General features: G+C 60.4%; 2 protein-coding genes across 8 annotated transcripts; one reads left to right on the top strand and one right to left on the bottom strand.

The window, feature by feature from the left end:
* The first annotated feature begins 4,670 nt into the window (after window positions 1–4,670).
* Window positions 4,671–19,493, top strand: DBN1 (drebrin 1). Of its 7 annotated transcripts, XM_036084874.2 has the most exons (16): window positions 4,671–4,731; window positions 5,403–5,489; window positions 10,129–10,184; window positions 10,798–10,910; window positions 11,088–11,162; window positions 11,276–11,422; window positions 11,570–11,647; window positions 11,921–12,072; window positions 12,156–12,219; window positions 15,252–15,311; window positions 15,394–15,517; window positions 16,275–16,412; window positions 16,752–16,916; window positions 17,366–18,033; window positions 18,298–18,400; window positions 18,607–19,493. In XM_036084874.2, the coding sequence occupies exons 2-16, from the start codon at window positions 5,404–5,406 to the stop codon at window positions 18,675–18,677; spliced, it is 2,100 nt and encodes a 699-aa protein (XP_035940767.1). In that variant the 5' UTR covers window positions 4,671–4,731; window position 5,403; the 3' UTR covers window positions 18,678–19,493. The 7 variants fall into 7 exon arrangements, with proteins under 7 accessions (XP_035940767.1, XP_035940770.1, XP_035940766.1 ...); XM_036084873.2 differs by lacking the exon at window positions 4,671–4,731 and having other exon boundaries at window positions 5,240–5,489; XM_036084876.2 differs by lacking the exon at window positions 4,671–4,731 and having other exon boundaries at window positions 5,405–5,489; window positions 10,812–10,910.
* A 244-nt stretch (window positions 19,494–19,737) lies between these two features.
* PRR7 (proline rich 7, synaptic) lies at window positions 19,738–20,953 on the bottom strand. The gene is made up of 2 exons (XM_036084893.2): window positions 20,539–20,953; window positions 19,738–20,337 (listed from the first exon to the last, which is right to left on the bottom strand). Exons 1-2 carry the CDS (start codon window positions 20,948–20,950, stop codon window positions 19,940–19,942), a joined length of 810 nt encoding a protein of 269 aa, XP_035940786.1. The 5' UTR covers window positions 20,951–20,953; the 3' UTR covers window positions 19,738–19,939.
* Between the last annotated feature and the right edge of the window lie 39 nt (window positions 20,954–20,992).

The following is a 20,992-nucleotide window of genomic DNA, read 5'->3' as shown; positions in this document are numbered from 1 at the left end:
AGCAACATCCCAGAGGAAGCAGACAGATGACAGCCTCTGGAGAGCTCAGGGCAGGGAGGCAGGGGCAGGGCAGGAGTGTTTCCAGAAGTTGCCAACAGTGTCATCTAGGCAGATAAGGCCAAAGAGTCCCCATTGCATTTCTCAACAAAGCGACCATGTTTGCCAGATCAGTTTAGCAGAGAGCTGGGGCAGCAGGGTGAGAGGAACAAGGGGGAGGGCTTGTGAGATGTGGAATGAGAGGAGGTGAGAGAGTGTAGACAGCTCTTCAGAGGCTTGGCTGTGGTGGGCCAGGAGGAAGCTGGACCACTAGCAGCCAGGGGCAGCTGGACAGCCCAGATGGGTGGAGGGAGGAAGCTGGGAGGCTTCTGCCCAGGGAAGGTGGTTGAAGAAGGGGAAGTTGGGGGAGGGGGTGGACAGGGAGGGGAGGGTGAGGAGCAGAAAGCTGGGGGCCCAAATCTCAGGAAAGAGGAGCTAGCCTAGATGGAAGTAAACACAAGCATGGGGTACTGCTTTGAATGCTCCCTCCCTCTGCCAGGAACCACAGAGCGATAGCTTATATATAATTTAATCATATAAAATCACTTAAGAGGGATGCAATTAAAGGCATGTTTCAGATGAGGGAACTGAGGCTCGGAGAGTGAAAGTGACCTGTCCAGAGCTCCCCAGCCAGAATGGCCTGGGTCTGCTGCTCCAAGGATCAAAGGCTGAAGTGCTCCCCACTGCACCTCCCCAAAGAGCAGCAGGGATCACGGTGTTCCAAAGCTGGGGTGTGAGGCTGTGCGGGTGGAGGCTATGGGGACTGGGAAATGTCCTTGTGCCAGGCAGGGGAGGCCATTAGCGCCCTTGGAGAGTACAGTCTCCAACCGAGGGGGCAGAGCCCCACGGCGGGGGCATGAGTGGGCAACTGGAGAGGCGGCAGGCAGGGGAGGGGCTTTTGCCAGCTCTGAGCGGTTTGAGCTCATTTGAAGTCAGCGGGGAGAGAGGCAGTGCAGGGCGAGGGACTGTTCCACCGGAGGACAGAGTACAGAGAACTGATGATTCTGGGGCTACCTCCTCAGTGCCAGGTCCCACGTGGCCTTGGAACATTCACAGTCCTGTGGGCCCCTCCAAGCAGCCCGGCTAGGGAAGGGGAGCTGAGGCCGTGGGCTGAAGGGCCGGGCCCCACATCACACAGGGACCAGCTGCCAGGCTGGGATTCCAACAACCCTGTGAGTGGAGGAAGGGCCCCTCCCTAGCAGGGCCTAGAGGAGGTGGGGACCAGGGCTCCAGGGGCCACAGTGGAGCAAGAAGCTTGCTGGGAGTCTGGGAAGAACTCGGGGGGGGGGGGGGGGCAGGGGGGGCGGGGCCAGCCCAGGGAGATTGTGCGGTGAGGTCACCACAGAGTGGCCAGGGAGGGTCCTCCCTCTCAGGGCTGGGGCAGGGCGGGGCACCATAAGGCCAGCTCAGCTTTCACCCACGTCCTTGCCGCAGACAAAAATGACTACTACTTGGGGATTAGGTAGATTAGGAAGGACTCTTTCAGCTGCCATTCAAACTAGTTTTAGCAAAAACAGGGAGAATTTGTCTCATTTAACTGGAAAGGTCAATGACAGTGGGAGTCTCTCTGAGCTTGCTTTCTCCCTCACTCTCCATCTCTCAGCTCTGATTTCTTCATGCTGGCTGTATTCTCAGGTGGGTCTCCCCATTTATTGGCAAAGATGCCCCTCAACAAGCCCCAGGCCCACATCTTGCCAGCTCAGTAGCCCCAGTGGAGCCTTTCTTAATGGTTCCAGCAATAGTCTTAGAGCTGACACCCATTGGACTGACTTGGGAGACGTGTCCCTCCCTGAAGCAGTCTCTGCATCTGCCCACCGGCCTGGACTACATGCTCCCATCTGGAGCCTGCAGTGGAAAAGCAGCCAGAAGACAGTGACAGGGACACTTAACCATGGACATCCACAGCACTGGGCACACTTCCTCCCCTCCGAGTCCTGGACCACCACCACCACCACCACCACCCCCCAGCCCTGTGAGTCCCACCCTCGTCTCTACAGCTGTAGCCTCAAGAACTACTTCTGACCAAACTCTAGGCTAGGCCACACCCCCTGGAAATGAGGGTGCTAGGAGGGGAAGCAGGGAGAGCCTGTGGTGTGAAGTGACATGGGACAGACCTGGGTTCCCATCCAGACTTTGTCACTCACCAGCTGCACGCCTCAGGGCAAGTCACTGCCCCTCTCTGAGCCTCAGTTTTCCCACCTGTAAAACAGGAATAGCAACCAACACATCAATAGCATCTACTATGTGCAGTTGCCATTTTAAGCACGTTCTACTTTTTTTAAATCCTCAGACACTATGAGGTAGGCACCATCATGATCATCCCCATTTTATAGTTGAAGATGAGTGAGACGAGAAAGGTCCAGCAATGAGTCTAAGGTTATACGGTTGGCAAAGTCTGTGCAGTGACAGCAATGGACTTAGCAGGAGCAGAGCTAGTGTGGTCAAGTGGCTGGCCCCACGCCAGGGGCCGATGCCTGGGAAATGCGGGGAGCACTGGAGTGATGATGGGTACTCTTGAAGGGGTGCTTGGTTGGAACTTGGCAGAGGCAGGGTGAGGGCAGAGAGGCTCTACCAGCTGGTGCTGACCGCGTGCTGAGGCCAACATGTCAGCCTTGAAACCTTCCCTGAGAGTTGTGGGGAAGCACAGAACGGGAAGATGGGAAGATGGGAAGATGGGTGTGGAAGGTGGGAAAGCCAGGCTTCGAGGAGGAGGGGAGGGGTTTCTCACCTTTTAAGCCTCCATCCAGTCACATTTTATCCTTATAAGTCATCAAAGAGGAAACTCAGAGACGGGAAGCCTTTTAGCCAAGGTCACACAGCCAGTGACCAGCTTCTGGATCTGAATCCTCCCTCTTTCTTGTCTTTTCTACTCCAGGAGCCACAGGACCAGCCTCCCAGGGTGGAGGGGAACTTTCACTCTAGGGATGGGAGACACCCAATATGTTAGTGACGTGAAGGGTGATCAGTGCTGGGAGTGGGAGACATGAAAGCCTGGTGGGGGGACCTCCAAGGAGGCACTGAGACCCACCCATCAAGGCTGGGCGCATGGGTCTGTTTCAGGGGTAGCAGGTGGCTGAAGAAAGGCAGATTCACAGAGGAGAGGGAGATCAGTGGTCACCTTCCTCCCACTGGTAAAGGAAACTGAAGACTATGATGGGGCCACTAAATTTGGCAACTTAAGGGTCCTTAGTGCCCCTGGCTGGAGCAGTGCCAGGAACAACAGGAGCAGGAGGAGACAGATTGCAGATCTACAAATTATAGGATGCAGGTGATATGGAGGGGTGAAAGGTAAGAAGACCAGAAGGAGTAGGCTCCAGGGCATGTAAGCAGGGAACCCTCTTTTCTCTCCCTGAAAATAAAGAAAACGGGGCATGGGACATATGAGGACTCTGTACTATCTTTGTAATTTCTCTGTAAATTTAAAACTGTTCTAAAATTAAAAGTTTATTTAAAATTATAGATGGCAAAGAGGTGAGAGTGGGGTGGCTGGAGAGAGTTTGTAGGTGGCTGAGGGGAAGCAGAAATTTGAGGAAGGGAGAGTATGCTTATTGGACTTCTGTTTTTTGGATGTGAAATTGAGTGAGCAGGAGGCTGGGGAAGAGGAGGTGGTGGGGAGTTCTGAGCTGGGATACGTCAAGGGGAGCAGGAGGGGAATGAGGCCTGAGATCCCTCTACCTACCCCTCCCAGGCACCCCTCAGCCCTAATCCGGTCTCCTTGCTCCCCAGAATCCCACTGATTCTGCCTGGGCCTTGCTCCAAGTGGGGGCTGTGGAGAAACTGCTAGGGCCAGGGATCCATGGGCATAGTAGGTGCAGAGTTCCCCAGGCAGGTGTCTGTGAAATTCAGGGGGTTTGAAGAGGTTATTCCTACTCTAAAGCACTGGGACTCACTGCTGATCAACGCACACTGATCTCCTTCTCCTCTTGGTGTAATTGATTACCCAACTCAGAACTCAAGAGGCCCAGCTGGGGATCACCTCCTCCTCCATCTCCCAGACTGGACCAAGTAAAGCTTGCTTGGTTCTGTCACCTCCCCCCAGAAGTTGGGGGTGGGAGGCTTTGTAGGAGGTGGAAAAGGCTTCTTAGAGCTGGGGAGGGTTTCAGGGTCCCACCTCAGCAAGGTGGAGATGTTCCAGGAGGCCCTGGCAGTGGTGCTCACTCCCTGTAGGGGACTTCTGTGCCCAGAGCTTTGGGAAATAAAGGTGCAGAAGGCTGGCCCAGTAGTGTCCTTGGAGGAACCCTGCCCTGGGAGTCTGGGGTTAGATGCTGCTTCTGGAACTGTACTGGGGATTCCTCCGAGAGGCCTGAGCCTTGGGAGAGAAGGCAAAAGAATTCCTAGGCTGGCCCCATCTGAGACAGCACTGGGGGCAGCTAGTAAGGGAGGGGGTGCCCAGAAGCAGGGTGGGGCAGAGACGGAGAAGAAGTTGGGAATGCTGGGGTACTGAGCTGGATTGGGGCTGGGCATGGTCAAGGAGGCAGGGATGGAGGGGTGTGATTGGGAACTGGGAACCCCACGGGAATAGGGTAGGCTGGACTGAGGAGGGTGCTGCTAGCGAAGGCGGATTGTGAATGTGTGGAGGTGCGCACTGATCATGGGGTTGGGAGTAGGCTGGGAAAGAAATGGGTTGGATGTGGGGTGGAGACACAGATGGCAATGGATAGTGATGGGGATGGACTAGGAGTGGAACTTTCAGAGGTGGATATGGGCTGCAGATGGGCCAGGGTGGCTGGTCCAGTTGGGTTGGGGTTGGGGGTTGGGACGGAAATGGACCAGGGATGGGGGCTGAGGCTGGGGCGGGGAGAAATTAAGCACGGAGTGGGGCTGGGCCCGGTTGGAATGAAGTGGATTTGGGACTGGAACCAGGAGCTGGAAAGGACAGGGGTGAAGCCGGGCCTGGGTAGTGGCTGCAGACAGGGATCGCGGTGAGGTGGGGTCGCCGCGGGGTATGGGGCTGGGGAAGCGGGTGAGCGCCTACACTGGGAACACGGTAGGCGAGAGTTTGGGACGTGGGTGAGCCGCGCCTGGGGAGCGGAAGGGCAGATCCGCGGCGGGGCGCGGCGCGCAGGGGCTGTGGGTGAGGGGCGTGGGGGCGCCCCGGGGCAGGCCGGGAAGGGGGGGCGGCCCTCCCCCCTGGGCCGGGCCGGGGCGGCGCTAGGACCGAGCGCGCGGAGGGAGCGAGCCGGGCGGAGCCTGCGCCCCCCGCCCCCCGCCGGCCGGCTCCCCTCCCCCGGCCGCTGGCTCGTTCCGCTCGCAACGCTGCAGAGGCTTCGAGGCGGCGGCGGCGGCGACTTCTTCTTTCCTTCCCTCCTCCTCTGGACGTCCGTCCGTCTGTGCGTCTGTCCGTTCGGCCTCGGTCCGGCCAGCAGCATGGCCGGCGTCAGCTTCAGCGGCCACCGCCTGGAGCTGCTGGCGGCGTACGAGGAGGTGATTCGGGAGGAGAGCGCGGCCGACTGGTGAGCCCCCCGCCCCCCGGCCCCTTTGTCCCCGCGCCGCCGCCGCCGCCGCCGCCGCGCCTTTGTTTCCACCCGGCTCCGCCGCCCTGCAGCCGGGAAGGGAGGGGGAGATCCCGAAATGGTGCAGCGGCCCGGGAGGGCCAGGGAGGGGCTGCCTTTGTGCGCGCCGGGGGAGGGGCCGGGCCGGGCCAGGCGGGGCACTGCCGGGCCCCGAGCGCCCACAGGCGGTCCAAGTCGCGCGGTGGGAGCGGTGGCCGGACGCCGGCCGGGGAGACGCAGGATCCAGATGTGTGGCCCGGGGCCGCATGGCCCTGCGGGAGCCCATCCCCCGCCCTCTGCCCTCCCGCCCTGGGCCCGGGGGACAGGTGTGCACGGGGCGGCCAAGGGCACCTTCGCCCCCTTCGAGCGGGCGAGGACCGGGCGGGGACGAGGCGGGGACCGAGCCAGCGGAGCCAGCGCAGCCTGCCTGGCCCAGCCCGGCCCGGCCACAGCACAAAGGAAAGCTAGGGCGGGGGAGGAGCGGAGCGGGCTGGGGGCCGGGGCGCCCCGCCCACCGGGGGCCTCTCGGAGTTGGAGTGTGATGGAAAGACGTTCACTGCCACATAGCAACCACCAAGCGACTCCTCTTCCCCTCAGGGGTCGCGGAGGAGGCAGAGATGAGTCCTCCTCTCCCCGACCCCGAAGGGGGTTGCGGGGACTAGACCGCAGGGCTGGGAGATGCCATGGGGACTGAACTGCCTGGCGAGGTGACCAGCTGGGGTCCCTGAGGGGAAGCTCTCAGGCGCACAAGTGTGGAGGGAGCCCCGAAAGAGGAATGAGAGAGTGAGTAGATCCAATGAGCCCCTAAGCTTCATGGCCCTGTGGCCAGAGGCTCTCAGCTCCTTGGTGGGGGAAAAGCTGAACTACCGTCTCCCCCTTCCCCTGCTGTTGTCTTCCCCTGAGCTGTGGGAGGGAATGGACCACCTGCTCTCGGGCTGGAGTCCGCTGGGGGGCAGGAAAGCAAAGGGGTCCCACACTACCCCATTCAGGAATCCTCTTCCTCCAAAATACTCTCTCCTGGGACAGGTGCCCTTTCTGTTCTCTAGGCCTGATCTTCTCTTGGAAGGCAGGAAACTGAGGCACAGAGTGAGGATGGGTCTGAGGGACCTCACTTGGGCTGGCTTCACCCTCATCCTAGGAGGGCAGTGGGGTAGGGACACTGCCCTGGGGGCTGGAGGCCGGGCGAGATGGCCAGGCGTCCATGCCATGGTACTGCAGCACTGGCGGGCAGCCAGGCCTGGAGGGATGGACGCGGGAGACAAGCTCTCATGTCCTCCAGGTCAGTCACAGGAGAGGCCAGCACAGGCTAAGCCGGCAGGCGGCCCACCCTTTGTCCCAGCCCTGCCCCAAGGGGGCTGAGATCATGGGAGGAGTTCAGGACAAGGGGCCGGCTTGGCCCAGTGGAGGAGCTAGGCTTGGGATAGGGGGCCTTGCCTGCAGAGAGGCACAGCCCACCTTAAAACCCCCCTCTCGCCCTCTGGTCTGGTGTTTCTTGTCTACCATCACCCCATTTCCCTCTAACCTCCTAACAGCAGGGCTCTGGCAGCCCAGTGCAGGGCCACACAACCACGGCTGGGCCACATTCTGCTTAGCAGAGGCCTGGGCTCCCACCTCCCAGCAGCATCCATGTGGCCAAAGCAAGTTATTCATCATTGGCATGCGTCACCCCCCATCTGGGTTGTGTGTGGGGGACACACACATACGTACACACGGACCCTCGCACACACATTTGCTCACTCCCGAGGGCCTAGATAGCAGGTGTGAGGGTCACATCCTGCAGAGTGGGGCATGAGTGCCCCCAGCGCCCAGTACAGAGCCAGGGGTACAGTGGAGTCTCCAGACTCAGGGCCAGACTCTGCACTCAGAGGCCAGAGGAGGGCATCTTGGGTATAGCTGCTGTCTTGGTCAGGGGGCTTGGCACTGCCCTCCCTTACCTTGCCTCCTAGGGGGAGCTCACTCCTAAGTGGCGGAGCCTCTGAAATGGACCACTGCCCCGGCTGTGTGCTCACTGTGTGGACCACACACAAGTGTCTGCTCCTCTCTGGTCCTCTTGAAAAGAGAAAGGGGATGGGACTCCACCATATCCGGGACCCCCAAGGCCCTTCCAGCTCTGACATCCTGAGAATGGGATTGTCCTGAGGGGTCCACGTGCCTTTGGTCCCCCACCTCAGCTGAATGCAGGATCTCCTTGGACTGGCTGCATTCCAGCCCCACCTCACCCGAGTCCAGTGTCTCTGGCCTGGGTGGCTTCTCAGAGTCCGTGTCAGTATCGCAGATACCTACCGGGGCTGCCCTGTGCTGGCCCCGGGACCCAGGGAGTGAGAGGTGTTGGTTTGACTGAATCGGATGTCTCCGCCTCACACAGCTTGCCGTGAGAGGCATTGTCTGTCTCCAGGGGTTGAAGCTGGAGAGACATGTAGATTCCTGGGCCCCCCATCCTGACACCTTGTGGCTTCACCAGCTCCCACCCATTCAGGCCTGGGCTGGCTCTGATGTGTTTGAGAAGCCCAGTCGAATGAGATGTGGGGTGGGCTCGGAGGCTTCTTGCCATCCCTGCTGGGGTATGGTAAGTGCTCTGGGGAGGTGCGGCTTAGGGCAGGGCTTCCTTGGGAGCTGGCTTTGGGTCCCTGAGGGATTTCAGCCAGGGGTGGGCCAGGACGTAGAGAAGTAGGACTGGCCCTCCCATGGAGGGAACCACATATGCAGAGGCCCCCCAGGTGGGAAACATCTAGAATTGTGTTTGGGATCAGGGAGCCATCCAGCATCCCAGGTGTTTGGTACGGATCTGGAGGTCTAGTTGGAAAGGCAGGCGGGGGCAGAGCTCAGGGTTTGAAGGCCCACTGAAGGCTTTGAACTTAGGCCTGGTTTCTGCCAGGGCTGTGGCTGTTAGCAGGAAAGGTGGCCAGAGGTGGGTAGGTAAGGGTTGAGGATGGAAGGGGTCCTTGGCAGGGCCGGTGTCCCTGGGCCCTCAGAGAGGCTGACAGGGTGTCCCACGGAGGGGTGCTATGTAGAGCAGTGTCTGGCACCCAGGGTCTTTGAGTTCTGCCTCTGTTTCTGGTCTGTGGAGTGGAGAGGGGCAGACCCCTGCTTCTCTGAGGGCCCTTTGTTCCCAGTGGTGGGTTAGGGTAGCCAGACAGGTGGTGGGACAGCTGTGTTGAGAAGCAGCTGCCAGGGTTGGGGCCCAGGCAACAGTTGGACCGGGAGCTTCCCAGCCCCACAGCCCACCTGTGTCCCTTTCCGGAGGGAGGGCTCCCGGAGAAGGGGGGGTGGGGGCTAGGGGGCCATTTGGCCCTGGCAGTGACTTGTGCTGACCTCATGAGACTGGGCCAGGCCTTCCTTTTCCTTTCCTCCTCCCTCTCTCCTCCCTCCTCCTCCCTTCCTCCCTCCTTCCCTCCTCCTCCTCCACCCCCCTCCTTCCTCTTCCCGCTCTCCCTTCCTCCCCCTTCCCTCCCTCTCCCCCCTTTTTCATTTTTCTCTTCATCCCTTCACTTCCTTCCTTTCTTTTCTCTTTCTTCCTCCTCTCTCCGTTTCTCCCTCCCTTTCTTTTCTCCATCACCCTGCCTCCCCTTCTTCTAGCCCCCACCCTCCTCCACCTCCCCTGCAAGTAGGGAAAGGAAAGCATGGGGAAGGGGCTTGAGACCTCCTGAGCCTCCAGGACAAGGCCCTTCTCCCTTGCCCCACTGGGTTTTCAGGAGGAGACATCTCTGCCTTCCCTTCCGTGACATGGATGCCGTGCCGGTGCAGCTAGGAAGAAAACGCCAGGGCAGAAAAAGCCAGGGAGGAGGGGGAAGGAGGAAGGCTGCTAGGGTCAGCTTTCTGGTGAAGCTAAGGCAGAAGGAAAGGCCAGCATTCCCAGGAGGCCAGGGCCTTCTCAGCTCTGGCAGAGGCCTAGGAGCCGGAATGCCAGGAGAACATGCCCACCAGGGGTCCGAGTCTGGGCAAGAGTGACCTCGGCGACCTCATCCCCATTTCTGAGAGGTGGAGATTGAGGCCAAGGGCATGTCCCCAGGGTCCTTTGTGTTCAGGAGAATGTGGCTGGGGTGGGCCCCAGCATGTGCCAATTGCCAGGTTGCCATGGTTACCGAGGGATGCCCAGCAAAGAGAGCACCAGGTTCTCCTCCCCCTCCCTTGCAATGAAGGGGAGGGGCGGTGGGTACTTGAAGAACACGCCAGGTAGGTTCCCAGCGCTGGCCAATGGGGGCTGAGGATCGTGGTAGCCAGGGAACGGTAACCAAGGAACCGTCGCCTTGGAGTCTCCATCTCACACCCGCTCACTGGGTTGTAGGCTGCCAGGGCCTGAGCTCTGAGAACGGGACACATGGGCTCCCTCAAAGCCAGCGACCAGGCAGTAATTTTTGCCCCCTTGCCTACTCCCCACCTGACTCGAGCCTCCCTCTACCAAGTCCCAGGCTGCCCCCCACTGGGCTCCAGCCAGAATTGGTGCCTAGCCCTGCTGTCATGATGACATGGCAGTACTGGACCAGAACCCCTACTCCTGTCCTGCCTGCTCTGGGTCCCTCCTCCTCCCCAGGGCCATCCCCACCCAGAATTGGCGGCCTGGGCCCTGTCAGTACTCTGAGCCATCCCTCCCTCTCCCCAGGGCTCTGTACACATATGAGGATGGCTCAGATGACCTCAAGCTTGCAGCATCAGGAGGTAAGAATTCCAGCCATTCCTTTGCCTTTCTCTCCACCCCCTCCTCCGGTTGTTTTCTTCCCCACCCTCCTGGCTCTGGGCCATCTCCCTGCCTGCAGCCAGCCAACCCACACTTGTCTGCCTGTGTCCTTCCTCCAGCCATCCCAAAGATCCTCAGGGTGGGGAGGGAGGGAGCCTTGCTTGTTCTTTGATTATGAGAAGACTGAGCTTCAGAGACGGAGAGTGACTTGCCCAAAGTCACACAGCTAGGGAGGAAGGGGCCTGGCAGGGATGGCCCAGATCACATCCACTTTCTCCGGAGCCCAAGGGTTTTATTTTACCTCACTGGGCATAGCACTGTGTGAGAGGTGATGATGTGCAAAGAGTGAGACATGGGATGTGTGAAGAACAAACACTTCCGCAGTCCTAAATCGGGCCCTGGGGGATTCAGAGACAAAGCTTGCTCCTGCCTATTGTCCCTATTCACACCAGCACAGAGCTGTGGGACCTCCAGATCTCTGGGTGTGCCTGGCAGAGCCCATGAGAGGAGTCTTTCCTTCGGGTTCCGGGCCCTTTGCAGGGTAAGGGCTCAGGAGATGGGGAGTCTTGCTTGATACCCTCCTGATTCCCCCAGATGGGGGTTTGCAGGAGCTCTCCGGCCACTTTGAGAACCAGAAGGTGATGTACGGCTTCTGCAGCGTCAAGGACTCCCAGGCTGCTCTGCCAAAATACGTGCTCATCAACTGGGTACGCAGCTGTGGGCTGGGGAGGGGGGAAGGGCCCAGAACAGGCCCCCTGCTCCCCGCTTCTCCTGCTGTCACCACCAGAGAGAGCTCCATTAGCCCTTTGGGAAGAGAGCCCGGGGCCTCAGGCTGCTCCCCCTCTTGTCCTTTCCCGACCCCCTCTTTGCTGGGTACTTTGCAGGTTGGTGAAGATGTGCCTGATGCCCGAAAATGCGCTTGTGCCAGCCACGTGGCTAAGGTGGCTGAGTTCTTCCAGGTGCGAGTGGGGCCAGGGCTTGGGGTGGGGCCGGACTCCCAGGGGCAGGGTCTGCAGGCTGGTGGTGGTCACGGGATGGAGCCGTGCCGCCTGAACACGCCTTCTTGCTGCAGGGTGTCGATGTGATCGTGAATGCCAGCAGCGTGGAAGACATAGATGCGGGTGCCATCGGACAGCGGCTCTCCAACGGGCTGGCGCGGCTCTCCAGCCCCGTGCTGCACCGACTGCGGCTGCGGGAGGATGAGAGCGCCGAGCCGGTGGTCAGTGTGTGCCCGGGGCGGGCTGGCCTGCCAGGGCTTCGTCCGCCCCCTTCCTGCCAGTCAGTCCTCACCGTCTGTGAACGGGAGCTCCCAGAGCACTCGGCCCGCTCCTCGCACCCACTCATGCCAAGCTGTTTGACTCTGCAGGGCACCACCTATCAGAAAACTGATGCAGCTGTGGAAATGAAGCGGATTAACCGCGAGCAGTTCTGGGAGCAGGCCAAGGTGTGGACCCCGCCCCAGCTTTCAGGCTGAGCTGCCCCTCCCTGACCCCGCCCCAAGGCATAGCTCTGGGCTCTGTCCCCAAGTCCGTCCCTTAAACAGCGAGTCCTGTCTTGTGTGCTACCCCGGCTAAAAGAGGGAGCCCTTTTGGCCTTAAGCCCATAAGGCATAATTCCCAGAACCAGAACCTCCCCGGTCCTGGGTTGGGGATGGGCTGGAGGGGCAGGGGCGGGCCCCAGCTCAGGGCCTGCACTGCCTTGGTGTGGGGGGTTGCAGAAGGAGGAAGAGCTGAGGAAGGAGGAGGAGCGGAAGAAGGCCCTGGATGAGAGACTGAGGTTTGAGCAAGAGCGGATGGAGCAGGAGCGCCAGGAGCAGGAGGAGCGGGAACGGCGCTACCGAGAGCGGGAACAGCAGATCGAGGAGCACAGGTTGGCCCTGCCCCACCCTAGGCCACCTGCTCTGGCCTCGTGCAGACCCACCCTAAGGTGTGCATGCCACCTTCTTGTTCCAGGAGGAAACAGCAGACTTTAGAAGCCGAGGAGGCCAAGCGGCGGTTGAAGGAGCAGTCTATCTTTGTGAGTTTTTAGCCAGGGCTCCCGGTCTCCTGGTGAGGGGATGTGAGAATGGTCCCTGTGTTCCTGGGCCTTGGGAGGGGGGCCTGGAGGGGGGGGATGGTTATCAGTGGCTTGGGGACAGTTCTGGGTGTTCGGAGTACCTCTGCATGGGCACGGAGTGTCATAGAGTGTCAGGCCTGTCACCCAACCATGTGGATCTCTGTTCCTTGGCTGGGGAAAGAGACCTCTTTGAGGAAGCTTGTTCTGTAGACTGAAAGAGAAAATCTACCTTGACCCAGACCCTCACTGACCAGGCGCCCCCCCCGCCCAGTGGAGCCTGAGAGGCTGGGGTGGATTAGACAGGCTTCCTGCGCTTTGGGGGCTGGAGGCCTGGCCCCCACCACAGTTGTGCCGCAGAGCCACATGAATGAGTTTGGGCCAGCGTTCAGAGCACCTGTGCACATGTGTGTGTCGTCCCAAGGGTGCTGTCTGACCTCCAAACCTTGGGGTGGCCCACAAAATTGTATTGGAGTCGAGTCTCCATGCTTTGAATGGAATTTTGTATTTCTGAAATAGCGAAGGTCATTCAGGCTGGAGCGTGGTATAGTTCTGGATGGGAGGTGGGCAGTTCTCTGGACGGGACTGTGCTGACCAGCTGTGCCATGAGGACCCAGACAGGAGGCTGGGAGGGCGAAGACCAGACAGCCCTGCAGCCCCTGGCATGAAGTCACGCCAGCCCTGGGGGTCAGACGCCGTGCGGGTAGTGAGCTCCAGCTGCAGCCATTCATTCGGCGCATCTTTGCCGCGGGTTAGAAACAGTGGCGGACAAGGTGGGCAAGACTTTTCACAAAAGTAATTGATGAAGCAAGTTTATTTTGAATTGTGCCAAAATGTCCGTAGAATGGGCCATCTTCACCATTTTGAAGATTACATCTTAGTGGCATTAAGATTCCCAACAAATTCACATCGTACAGCTGTTACCAGTTTACCTCCAGAATTTTTTTTTTGTCTTCCCATCCTGAAACTCTGTCCGCATTAAACACTCACTCCCCATTCTCTCCTCCCCCAGACCCCTGGCAATTGCCTTTCTGCTGTCTGTGAATTTGACTACTCTTAAGTACCTCATTTGAATGGAATTGTAATTTTTTTTCTTTTTGTGACTAGGTTATTTCACTTAGCACAGTGTCTTCAAGGTTCATCCACGTGTCAGAATGTCTTCCTTTTTAAGGCTAATAATACTCCATTGTATGAATACGCCACATGTTGTTTATCCATTCAGAGAAAGGTCACTCTGAAAAAGCGTATTTTGACAGAAAATTTCACACACAGGCACCCCAAAGTTGAAAGAATAGTATGGTGAGTCCCCTGAAGTGATCACTCGTCTTCACCAGTTGTCAGCGCCTCAGGCAAAGTCTTAAGTCTCACACCATTGTATTATAGTCTCATCCGGCCCTTCAGGTGTGGCTCGTGTGACAGTGACAGTGGATGTTCTAGCAGGTCAGCGTGGTGACCCTACAACTTCAGGCCCTCTGAAGAAGGTCCCATGTGAGAACTTTGGAATTTAGAACCATAAAATGCTTTCCCGTTGCTTAAGCTGTCGTTCTGCTTTCTCTTCTCTGTGAAGAATTGCATTCCTTGTTTGAGTTCCCTTTTTGCGTGGGCTGCCAGGGAGCTCCCATGTATCTGAAAATGGTCAGACCCAGTGGTGTCTTTGACCCTGTGGTTAGCGTATTGATCTCACTTTCCTACCCGTAGCCCAGTTTGTTTCAATGTTCTGTACTTTGTTGGTAGTTCAGGCTTTTGTGGTGAACTTGCCTCTAGTCCTTTCTTTTGAACGAGGCAGAGGAATCTCGTGAGGTCAGCCTAGGCAGTGCAGGAATACCAGCAAAGGCTGGTGGGATATAATTTATGGGAAGGCAAGGAGCCTGACTAGAGCCCAGTGGGCTGAGGAGCAAGGCATATTTGATTGGAAAGAGAGAGCTTGGTCAGAGGAGGACTTGAGATTTCATTCTGGAAGACGCAGAGCTGTGGTTGGAGTGACAACCGTCTCGAGGGGGGTACTTGGAAGGGCCATTCTCTTAATGTATCCTGAGGGAAAAGTTGAAGTCTTAGGTTACGTGTGCAAAACAAAGAAGCCCTGTAACTTCCCCGCCATACCCTCGGCACCAGCCCCTCCCGCCCCATCTGCTGCACTAGCAGCAGGTGCAGCACTGGTTCAGAAGCCGTGCTGTAGGGAGTGCAGGTGAGCAAACGTGCGCCAGCTGACCCTTGTGCTGGCCGCTCATACGCAGATCCGACTTCCCGGTCTGTGTCACCCACAGAGGATGGGGCAAGGATCCCGGAAAAAGGCAGTTAGGATACAGTGTAACCTGGGGTGTGTGCCTGGACCGCCTCGTGGAGACCCAGAAATGACCTGAATGGGCGAGGGAGCTCTTCCCCAGGAGGCAGTGCCCAAGCTGAGGCTGGAAGCGGGAAGAGTTGGACCTGGGGTGGGAGTTGGGCATTTGGGGCAGGAGAGATTGAGCTCCTGTGCGAAGGCGTGGAGGGGGGAGATGGTGTGCCTGTTCCAGGAACTGTGACCACATCGTGCTGAGTGAGACTTTGTGGCTACATCTTACAGGGTGTGTGGGTGAGTCAGGGCAGGAGGCGGGTGTTAGAGCGGTGACAGGCCAGATCAGACAAGGGGAAAGGGAACGTGGGACAAACAAGGGGCCCCATCTACCTTTACTCCTGGGGTTGCAGCCTCAAAACTGCAGTGCAGTTAGCTGGTGCAGTGCAATAGGGAATGGTGGGGACTGCAGTGAGCAGGTCATTTCCGGGGTCCCGAGAGAGAGCTTGGTCAGAGGAGGACTTGCACTTTCATTCTGGAAGATGCAGAGCTGTGGAGTGACAGTGCAGGTGGAGAGGGAGCTCTGTGACTGGGTGGTGAAGGGAGCAGAGGTGCCACCTCCAAGCCCCTTCCTGCCAGGTTGTGGAGAAAACATGGGGCCTGTTAGAAGGCCAAGAGCTCAGGGGGAGTGGGGTGCCCAGGACACTGTCCCTTGGGTTTCCAGGGTGACCAACGGGACGAGGAGGAAGAGACCCAGATGAAGAAGTCCGAATCGGAGGTAGAGGTGAGAGCTGGGAAGAGGGCACGTGAGGTGGGCAGGGCTCGCCTCCGCTGGGCCCGCCCTGACCCCTTCTCTGTGCCCCTAGGAGGCAGCGGCCATTATTGCCCAGCGGCCTGACAACCCGCGGGAATTCTTCAAGCAGCAGGAACGAGTTGCATCGGCCTCTGCGGGCAGCTGCGATGCACCCTCGCCCTTCAACCACCGGCCAGGTAGTCCCAGGTCCCACCCCCACCTGACCCCCACTCCTCAGGTTTGGGGCCTGAGGCTCCCTGCGGCTCTTTCTTGGAAGGGAAGCCTTGCCCAAGGACCCCTTGGAGAAGGCAAGGCCACTCATCGAGTCTGCTTTCACCCCCTGGTTCCGAGGTGGCAGGACTGAGAGGGGCTCAAGCCGGGGTCGGTGTTGGCCTTGGCCGAGCAGCGGGTAGTGCCAGAGGTCATCCGGGCAGCTCTGGCATGGGCTGAGGCACCCCCCTGGCTGCAGGGAGCAGCCCCGCCGGGGTTGAACTAGGTCTTGCTTACAGGGCTGCGGGTGCATGTGGGGTGGGCTCTGACCCTGGGCCTGAGTTTGAGCAGCCTGGGACCCTGCACCCAGTGCTCGCTGCTGGGGTTCTCGTGGTGCGGCTCCCACCTCCCTCCACAAAGCACCCTTCCGCTCTGTCCGCTGCTCTGCGTGTTTGCCCCTGCTGTGTGCTTGGCCCTGTGCTGGGGTTCCAGGGCTGGGGCCCGCTGTCCCGTGATGCTTAGGGGCCAGCTTGGTGTGGCAGGCTCATTGCTGTGCGTGCCTGGTGCTGGTGGGAGTCATCTGATGGCTTGAGGCTGTGGCCTAGCGTGGCTGATTGTGCGCCCTAGCTGAAAGCAGTTTGGACGGCTAGGGCCGGCCCTGGGGGCGGGTGAGGCCTCGGGCAGGGGTGGGGGAGACTGACCCTCTCTTGTCCTCTGTCTCTCTCTGTCTGTCTCTCTCGGCAGGTCGTCCGTACTGCCCTTTCATAAAGGCATCGGACAGTGGGCCTTCCTCCTCCTCCTCTTCCTCCTCCTCCCCTCCACGGACTCCCTTTCCCTATATCACCTGTCACCGCACCCCAAACCTCTCTTCCTCCCTCCCATGTAGGTAGCAGCCCCAGGCTTCAGTGGGAGGGGTAAGGAGGGCCCCGCTTCCCAGCAGTGCCCCCACCCTCACTCCCCCAGCCTGACCGCTGATCTCTGGTGTTTGTCCCCAGAGCAGGTACTACCTGCCTCTTTCCCCTGGCCCCGAAGGGGCTCTGACCCCAAGGGGCCTGGCTTATAGGATCTGGAGCTGTGGTCTGGCCCCTGAGGGGCCTGGGGGGGCTCCCAGCCTCCACCCAGACTCCACACAGGAGGTGCTGGCCAGACCCCGAGGTGGACAGTCCTGGCCCCACCTGGCTCCCAGGCCCTCCCTGACCAGCCTGGGGGTTTGTTCCACAGGCAGCCACCTGGACAGCCACCGGAGGATGGCACCTACCCCCATCCCCACCCGGAGCCCATCTGACTCCAGCACGGCTTCTACCCCTGTCACCGAACAGATTGAGCGGGCTCTGGATGAGGTCACGTCCTCGCAGCCTCCACCACTGCCCCCGCCACCCCCGCAAGGTGAGTGAGGGGCTACACCCTAGCTGCCCCAGGGCTCCCACCAGTCCTTGGGCTGGGACCCCCACGTGGCCATGGTAGCACCTCCTAGGGGATCTGAGTCAGCCATCACCCACGTTGTACTGCGCTGGGGGTGCCTATGGCCGGGGGGAGCCCTGGTGTTGCGGTCAGACCCGCCGTCTCTCAACCTCGGCGTGTCTCCCTGGCACGGGGATCCGGCCTTGTCCCGGGGCTGCCGAGCAGCTGAAAGAGCCTAGGAGATCAAGGGGCAGCAGGGCCCAGGGGGTGTGCTGGAAGGTGCTCTGTATGGAGCCCTTCATGGAAGCCTCCTCCCCTGGAAGCCGCTGACTCCCCAGCGGGTGGGCAGAGCAGAGTAGGGTGGCTGTCCCCAGGCCTGCGTCCTTTCCTGGGGGAGCTGACCACCTGTCTGTCCTCCATGTGTGCTATGACAGAGACCCAGGAGCCCGGGCCCGGCCTGGATAGCGAAGAGACCAGCAAAGAGGCCAGAGCCGCAGCCCCTGAGGCCTGGGCCGGCCCCGGGGAGGAGCCCCCACAGGCCCCGGAGCCTCCCCGGGGGCAAGGCAGCCCCACGGAGGACTTGATGTTCACGGCAGCTCCAGAGCAGGCCGTCCTGGCTGCCCCGCTGGAGCCTGCCGCGGCCAGTGCCACCGCTGCTGACGCCCCGGCCGCGGAGGCCGTAGAGACCGACACTGCCACTGCTCACACCGCTGTTGCCACCCCCGTCAGCCCCGCCGCTGCCAGCCTCATTGACCTATGGCCTGGCAACGGGGAAGAGGCCTCCACAGCCCAGGCTGAGCCTCGGGTCCCCACACCTCCCTCGGGTGCCGAGGTCACTCTGGCAGAGGTACCCCTGCTAGACGAGGTGGCTGAGGAGCCACTGCCACTGGCAGGCAAAGGCTGTGCCAACCTTCTCAATTTTGATGAGCTGCCTGAGCCGCCAGCTACCTTCTGTGACCCAGAGGAGGAACTAGAAGGGGAGCCCCTAGCTGCCCCCCAGGTCCCAACTCTGCCCTCGGCTCTAGAGGAGCTGGATCAGGAGCCAGAGCCAGAGCCCCACCTGCTGACCAATGGCGAGACCACCCAGAAGGAGGGGACCCAGGTGGGGCAGGGACAGCCTGGTGGGAGGGGTGGCGGTCAGGGTTCTAGCAGGGGGGTACCCCCTTTCTCTGTGACCCACGTTATTGGAGGGTCATTCCGTTCTTCCTCCTTGGGCCAGCTCTGCTTTTTTTGCCCAAGGCAGGTATATGTTTCCCTGGAAACCACTGATGGAATCACTGGTTGCTGGGGAAACGAGCTCAGGCCTGGTAGGTCCGCCCTAGTCATCCTGGGTGGGGCCCAGTGACCTGGAGCTTTCCTCCTGCAGGCCAGTGAGGGCTACTTCAGCCAATCACAGGAGGAGGAGTTCGCCCAATCGGAAGAGCCGTGCGCAAAGGCCCCGCCTCCTGTGTTCTACAACAAACCTCCAGGTAGTACTGGGGTGGGCGATGGGGGGATTCCGGTAGGGGTGCTGGGTTCAGGTGTGAACATGCGCGTGCACGCACGCACACAATCAGTTGGCGGTGCTGGGTTGAAGTGTGTTCGCATACACACAGCCACAGCTCCCAGGGGTTGGGGGACAGCCGTGGATCTGCTGGGCAATCACCTTAACTCCACTCCCTTCCCAACGTCACAGAAATCGACATCACCTGCTGGGATGCAGACCCAGTACCAGAAGAGGAGGAGGGCTTCGAGGGCGGTGATTAGCGGTGGCGCCCGCCCTCAGGCTGCCCTTGCCAAGGCCGCCCACCTGTGCCGGCCTCTGGCCAGACGGCCCGCCGCGCCTGCACTCGCAGCAGCTCCGCCTGGCACCCACTCCGGATTCCGGCCCTGGCCCAGGACTTGGCCGCTTCCCTACCCACAGGGCCCGACTTTTACAGCTTTTCTCTTTTTTTTAAAGTTGATAGGAGACTTGTACAGTTGACTGGTTTTCCTCCCGTTGGTAGTTGAGACGCTGTTGCAAATTCTACCCCGTCCCCGCCCGGTCCAGATTGTAGCTCTTAGTCCTCCCTGCTCATTCAAGCTGGCCGGGGTGGAGGCCTCACCCTACTTGGGGCCTGGCGTCGGGGGAGCTCTGGTGGGAAAATGCCCCACCTCTTTTCCTAGTTTTATGTTTCTTGGAAAAATATCACTTTGTATTCTCTGTCCAGGGCTTCAGATATTTTGCACGAATTTTAAAACATGGCAATAAATGGCTCGTGGGCTCTGGCTCCCTGGGACCCCCTCCCTGCCCTTCTCTTGACCCCTCCCCGCCTGGCCCAAAGGAAGTAGGCCCAACTGGGGCCCCTCAGCTTCCAGGCCCTTTCCTGCCCCCCTCCTGCTGGGCAGGTCCCAAGCTGGAGGCCCTAGGCGAGGATCAGGTCAGGGCTATTGGTGGGGCCCGGGGCTTGGGTGGCCCCTCCCCAACTCCTCCCTCTTTGCTTGGGTTCCTTTTTCACGTTCAGTAACTGTTTTTTGGAAAGCACAAACTTCTGTAACGGGTCGTGCTCATGTCTGTTAATAAAGAAATCCAGATCCCTTCGGGCCTGCTGCTCCGGGCCTCCAGGGGCGGATCTGGGGTGTGCCGCCTGCCCTGATCCCGATTCCCAACTCTTCCCACCTCCAAGGTCACCGGGGCTGCCTTCACTGTGATCTGATGGGCAGGGAAGTTAGGGTCTGGGGCTCCCAGGGGAACCAGCCTATGAAGTTAGGTTCCGCACCCTCAGGCTAGTTTGTAGTCAAAAGGCGCACTCAGGTTCTGTCCCACCAAGGCCCAGGCACGCCTGGCTACCAGAACCTTGGGCGCAAGCAGTGGGTGTCCCCTCCGCTTGTACCAAACCAGATCACACACCTTTATTATCCTCAAAATGTAACAAACGGGGTAAGAAATCCCTCCCTCCCCACCCCCCCGCAGTCCAAGGGAAGCATTTAAAAAGCCCCGCAGTCAGGCCATGAGTCCGCGGGTGGGGCCCGGAACGCCGGGCGCCCCTCTATACGGCTGTAGTCCTCCCGAACAAGGGGATGGAGACCGGCAGACGCCAAGCTCCATGCTCCAGCGGCTCGCGGCTGCTGAGCTCCGAGTCGGTCCAGCTGGGGAAGACCCGGCGGCCACGGTCCGCTTGCAGACAGAGCGCAGGGCAGGGTGGCGCAGGCCGTGGAGCGCTGGGCAGGTGCAGCGCCGACGTGTAGCCCCGGTCCAGGAAGAGCGGCTTGTAGCTGGGCGGCGGCTGCTCCTGTTTCTCCGCGCTGTCGCGGCGGCTCAGAAAGGGTGTGACGATCTTGCGGTAGAGGCCGCGCGTGTCCGTGAGCACCTCACTGTAGGGCGGCGGCGGCTCGGCCATCAGCACCGCCTCTTCATAGCACGGTGGCTTGGACATGTCCGATTCCGCTGCAGAGTGGGAAGCGATCCGAGCGGTGAGGCCACCCGTCCCCGGCCTCCCGCGGAGGCCTTGGCCAGCCGCCAACCCCAGGCCCAGCCCGCTCCCTCCAAGGTTCTCGGGGAGGCTGTCCACTGGAAGCCTCGCTGGTCAGCAGTGACCCCGCCCACCCTTAGTGGCCCGCGTTGCCCCGGGCGGAGGTCAGGACTCACCTTGGCGCGGGTAGCTCCAAGGCCGCGGCGGCACGGAGAGGTGCGCCGGCGGTGGGTGCGGAAGCGCGTGGTGGTGTGCGTGCGGGTGTGCGTGTGGCTGCGCCGGCCCGTGGTGCAGCAGCGGGTGAACGTGCATGTGCTGATGCGCGTGCGCCGGCGCCTCGAGGCGGCCGCGCTGCGGTGGTGGCGGCGGCGCCAAGCCTGGGGGGCTCCCGGCCAGGCTGCCCTCGAGCTCCAGGGGCTCCAGCTCGAGGGCGCGCAGGTTCTGCTCACGTAGTCGCTCCTCCTGGCGCCGTTTGAGGCGGCGGCGCAGGAAGCTGCAGAAGCAGCAGAGTAGGACGATGAGACCCCAGATGAGCCAGAAACCGGCGAAGCACGTGAGGAACGTGTAGGTGCCCTGGGACATAACCATGGCGGCGGCGGGGCGGCGGGTCCTCGGCTGCTTCACTGGACA

This window comes from Halichoerus grypus, chromosome 2, assembly GCF_964656455.1.
Source record: "Halichoerus grypus chromosome 2, mHalGry1.hap1.1, whole genome shotgun sequence".
NCBI lineage: Eukaryota > Metazoa > Chordata > Mammalia > Carnivora > Phocidae > Halichoerus > Halichoerus grypus.
This window is presented reverse-complemented; position numbering and strand designations above follow the sequence as displayed.

Bases quoted from the DNA above. Each gene is read 5' to 3' on its own strand.
- DBN1 (XM_036084874.2), top strand. From the start codon at position 5,404: ATGGCCGGCGTCAGCTTCAGCGGCCACCGCCTGGAGCTGCTGGCGGCG. The intron at 15,518-16,274 runs GTAGTCCCAGGT...CTCTCTCGGCAG, and splicing joins GCCCTTCAACCACCGGCCAG to GTCGTCCGTACTGCCCTTTC. The intron at 18,034-18,297 runs GTGGGGCAGGGA...TTCCTCCTGCAG, and splicing joins CCCAGAAGGAGGGGACCCAG to GCCAGTGAGGGCTACTTCAG.
- PRR7 (XM_036084893.2), bottom strand. From the start codon at position 20,950: ATGGTTATGTCCCAGGGCACCTACACGTTCCTCACGTGCTTCGCCGGT. The intron at 20,338-20,538 runs GTGAGTCCTGAC...CCCACTCTGCAG, and splicing joins TTGGAGCTACCCGCGCCAAG to CGGAATCGGACATGTCCAAG.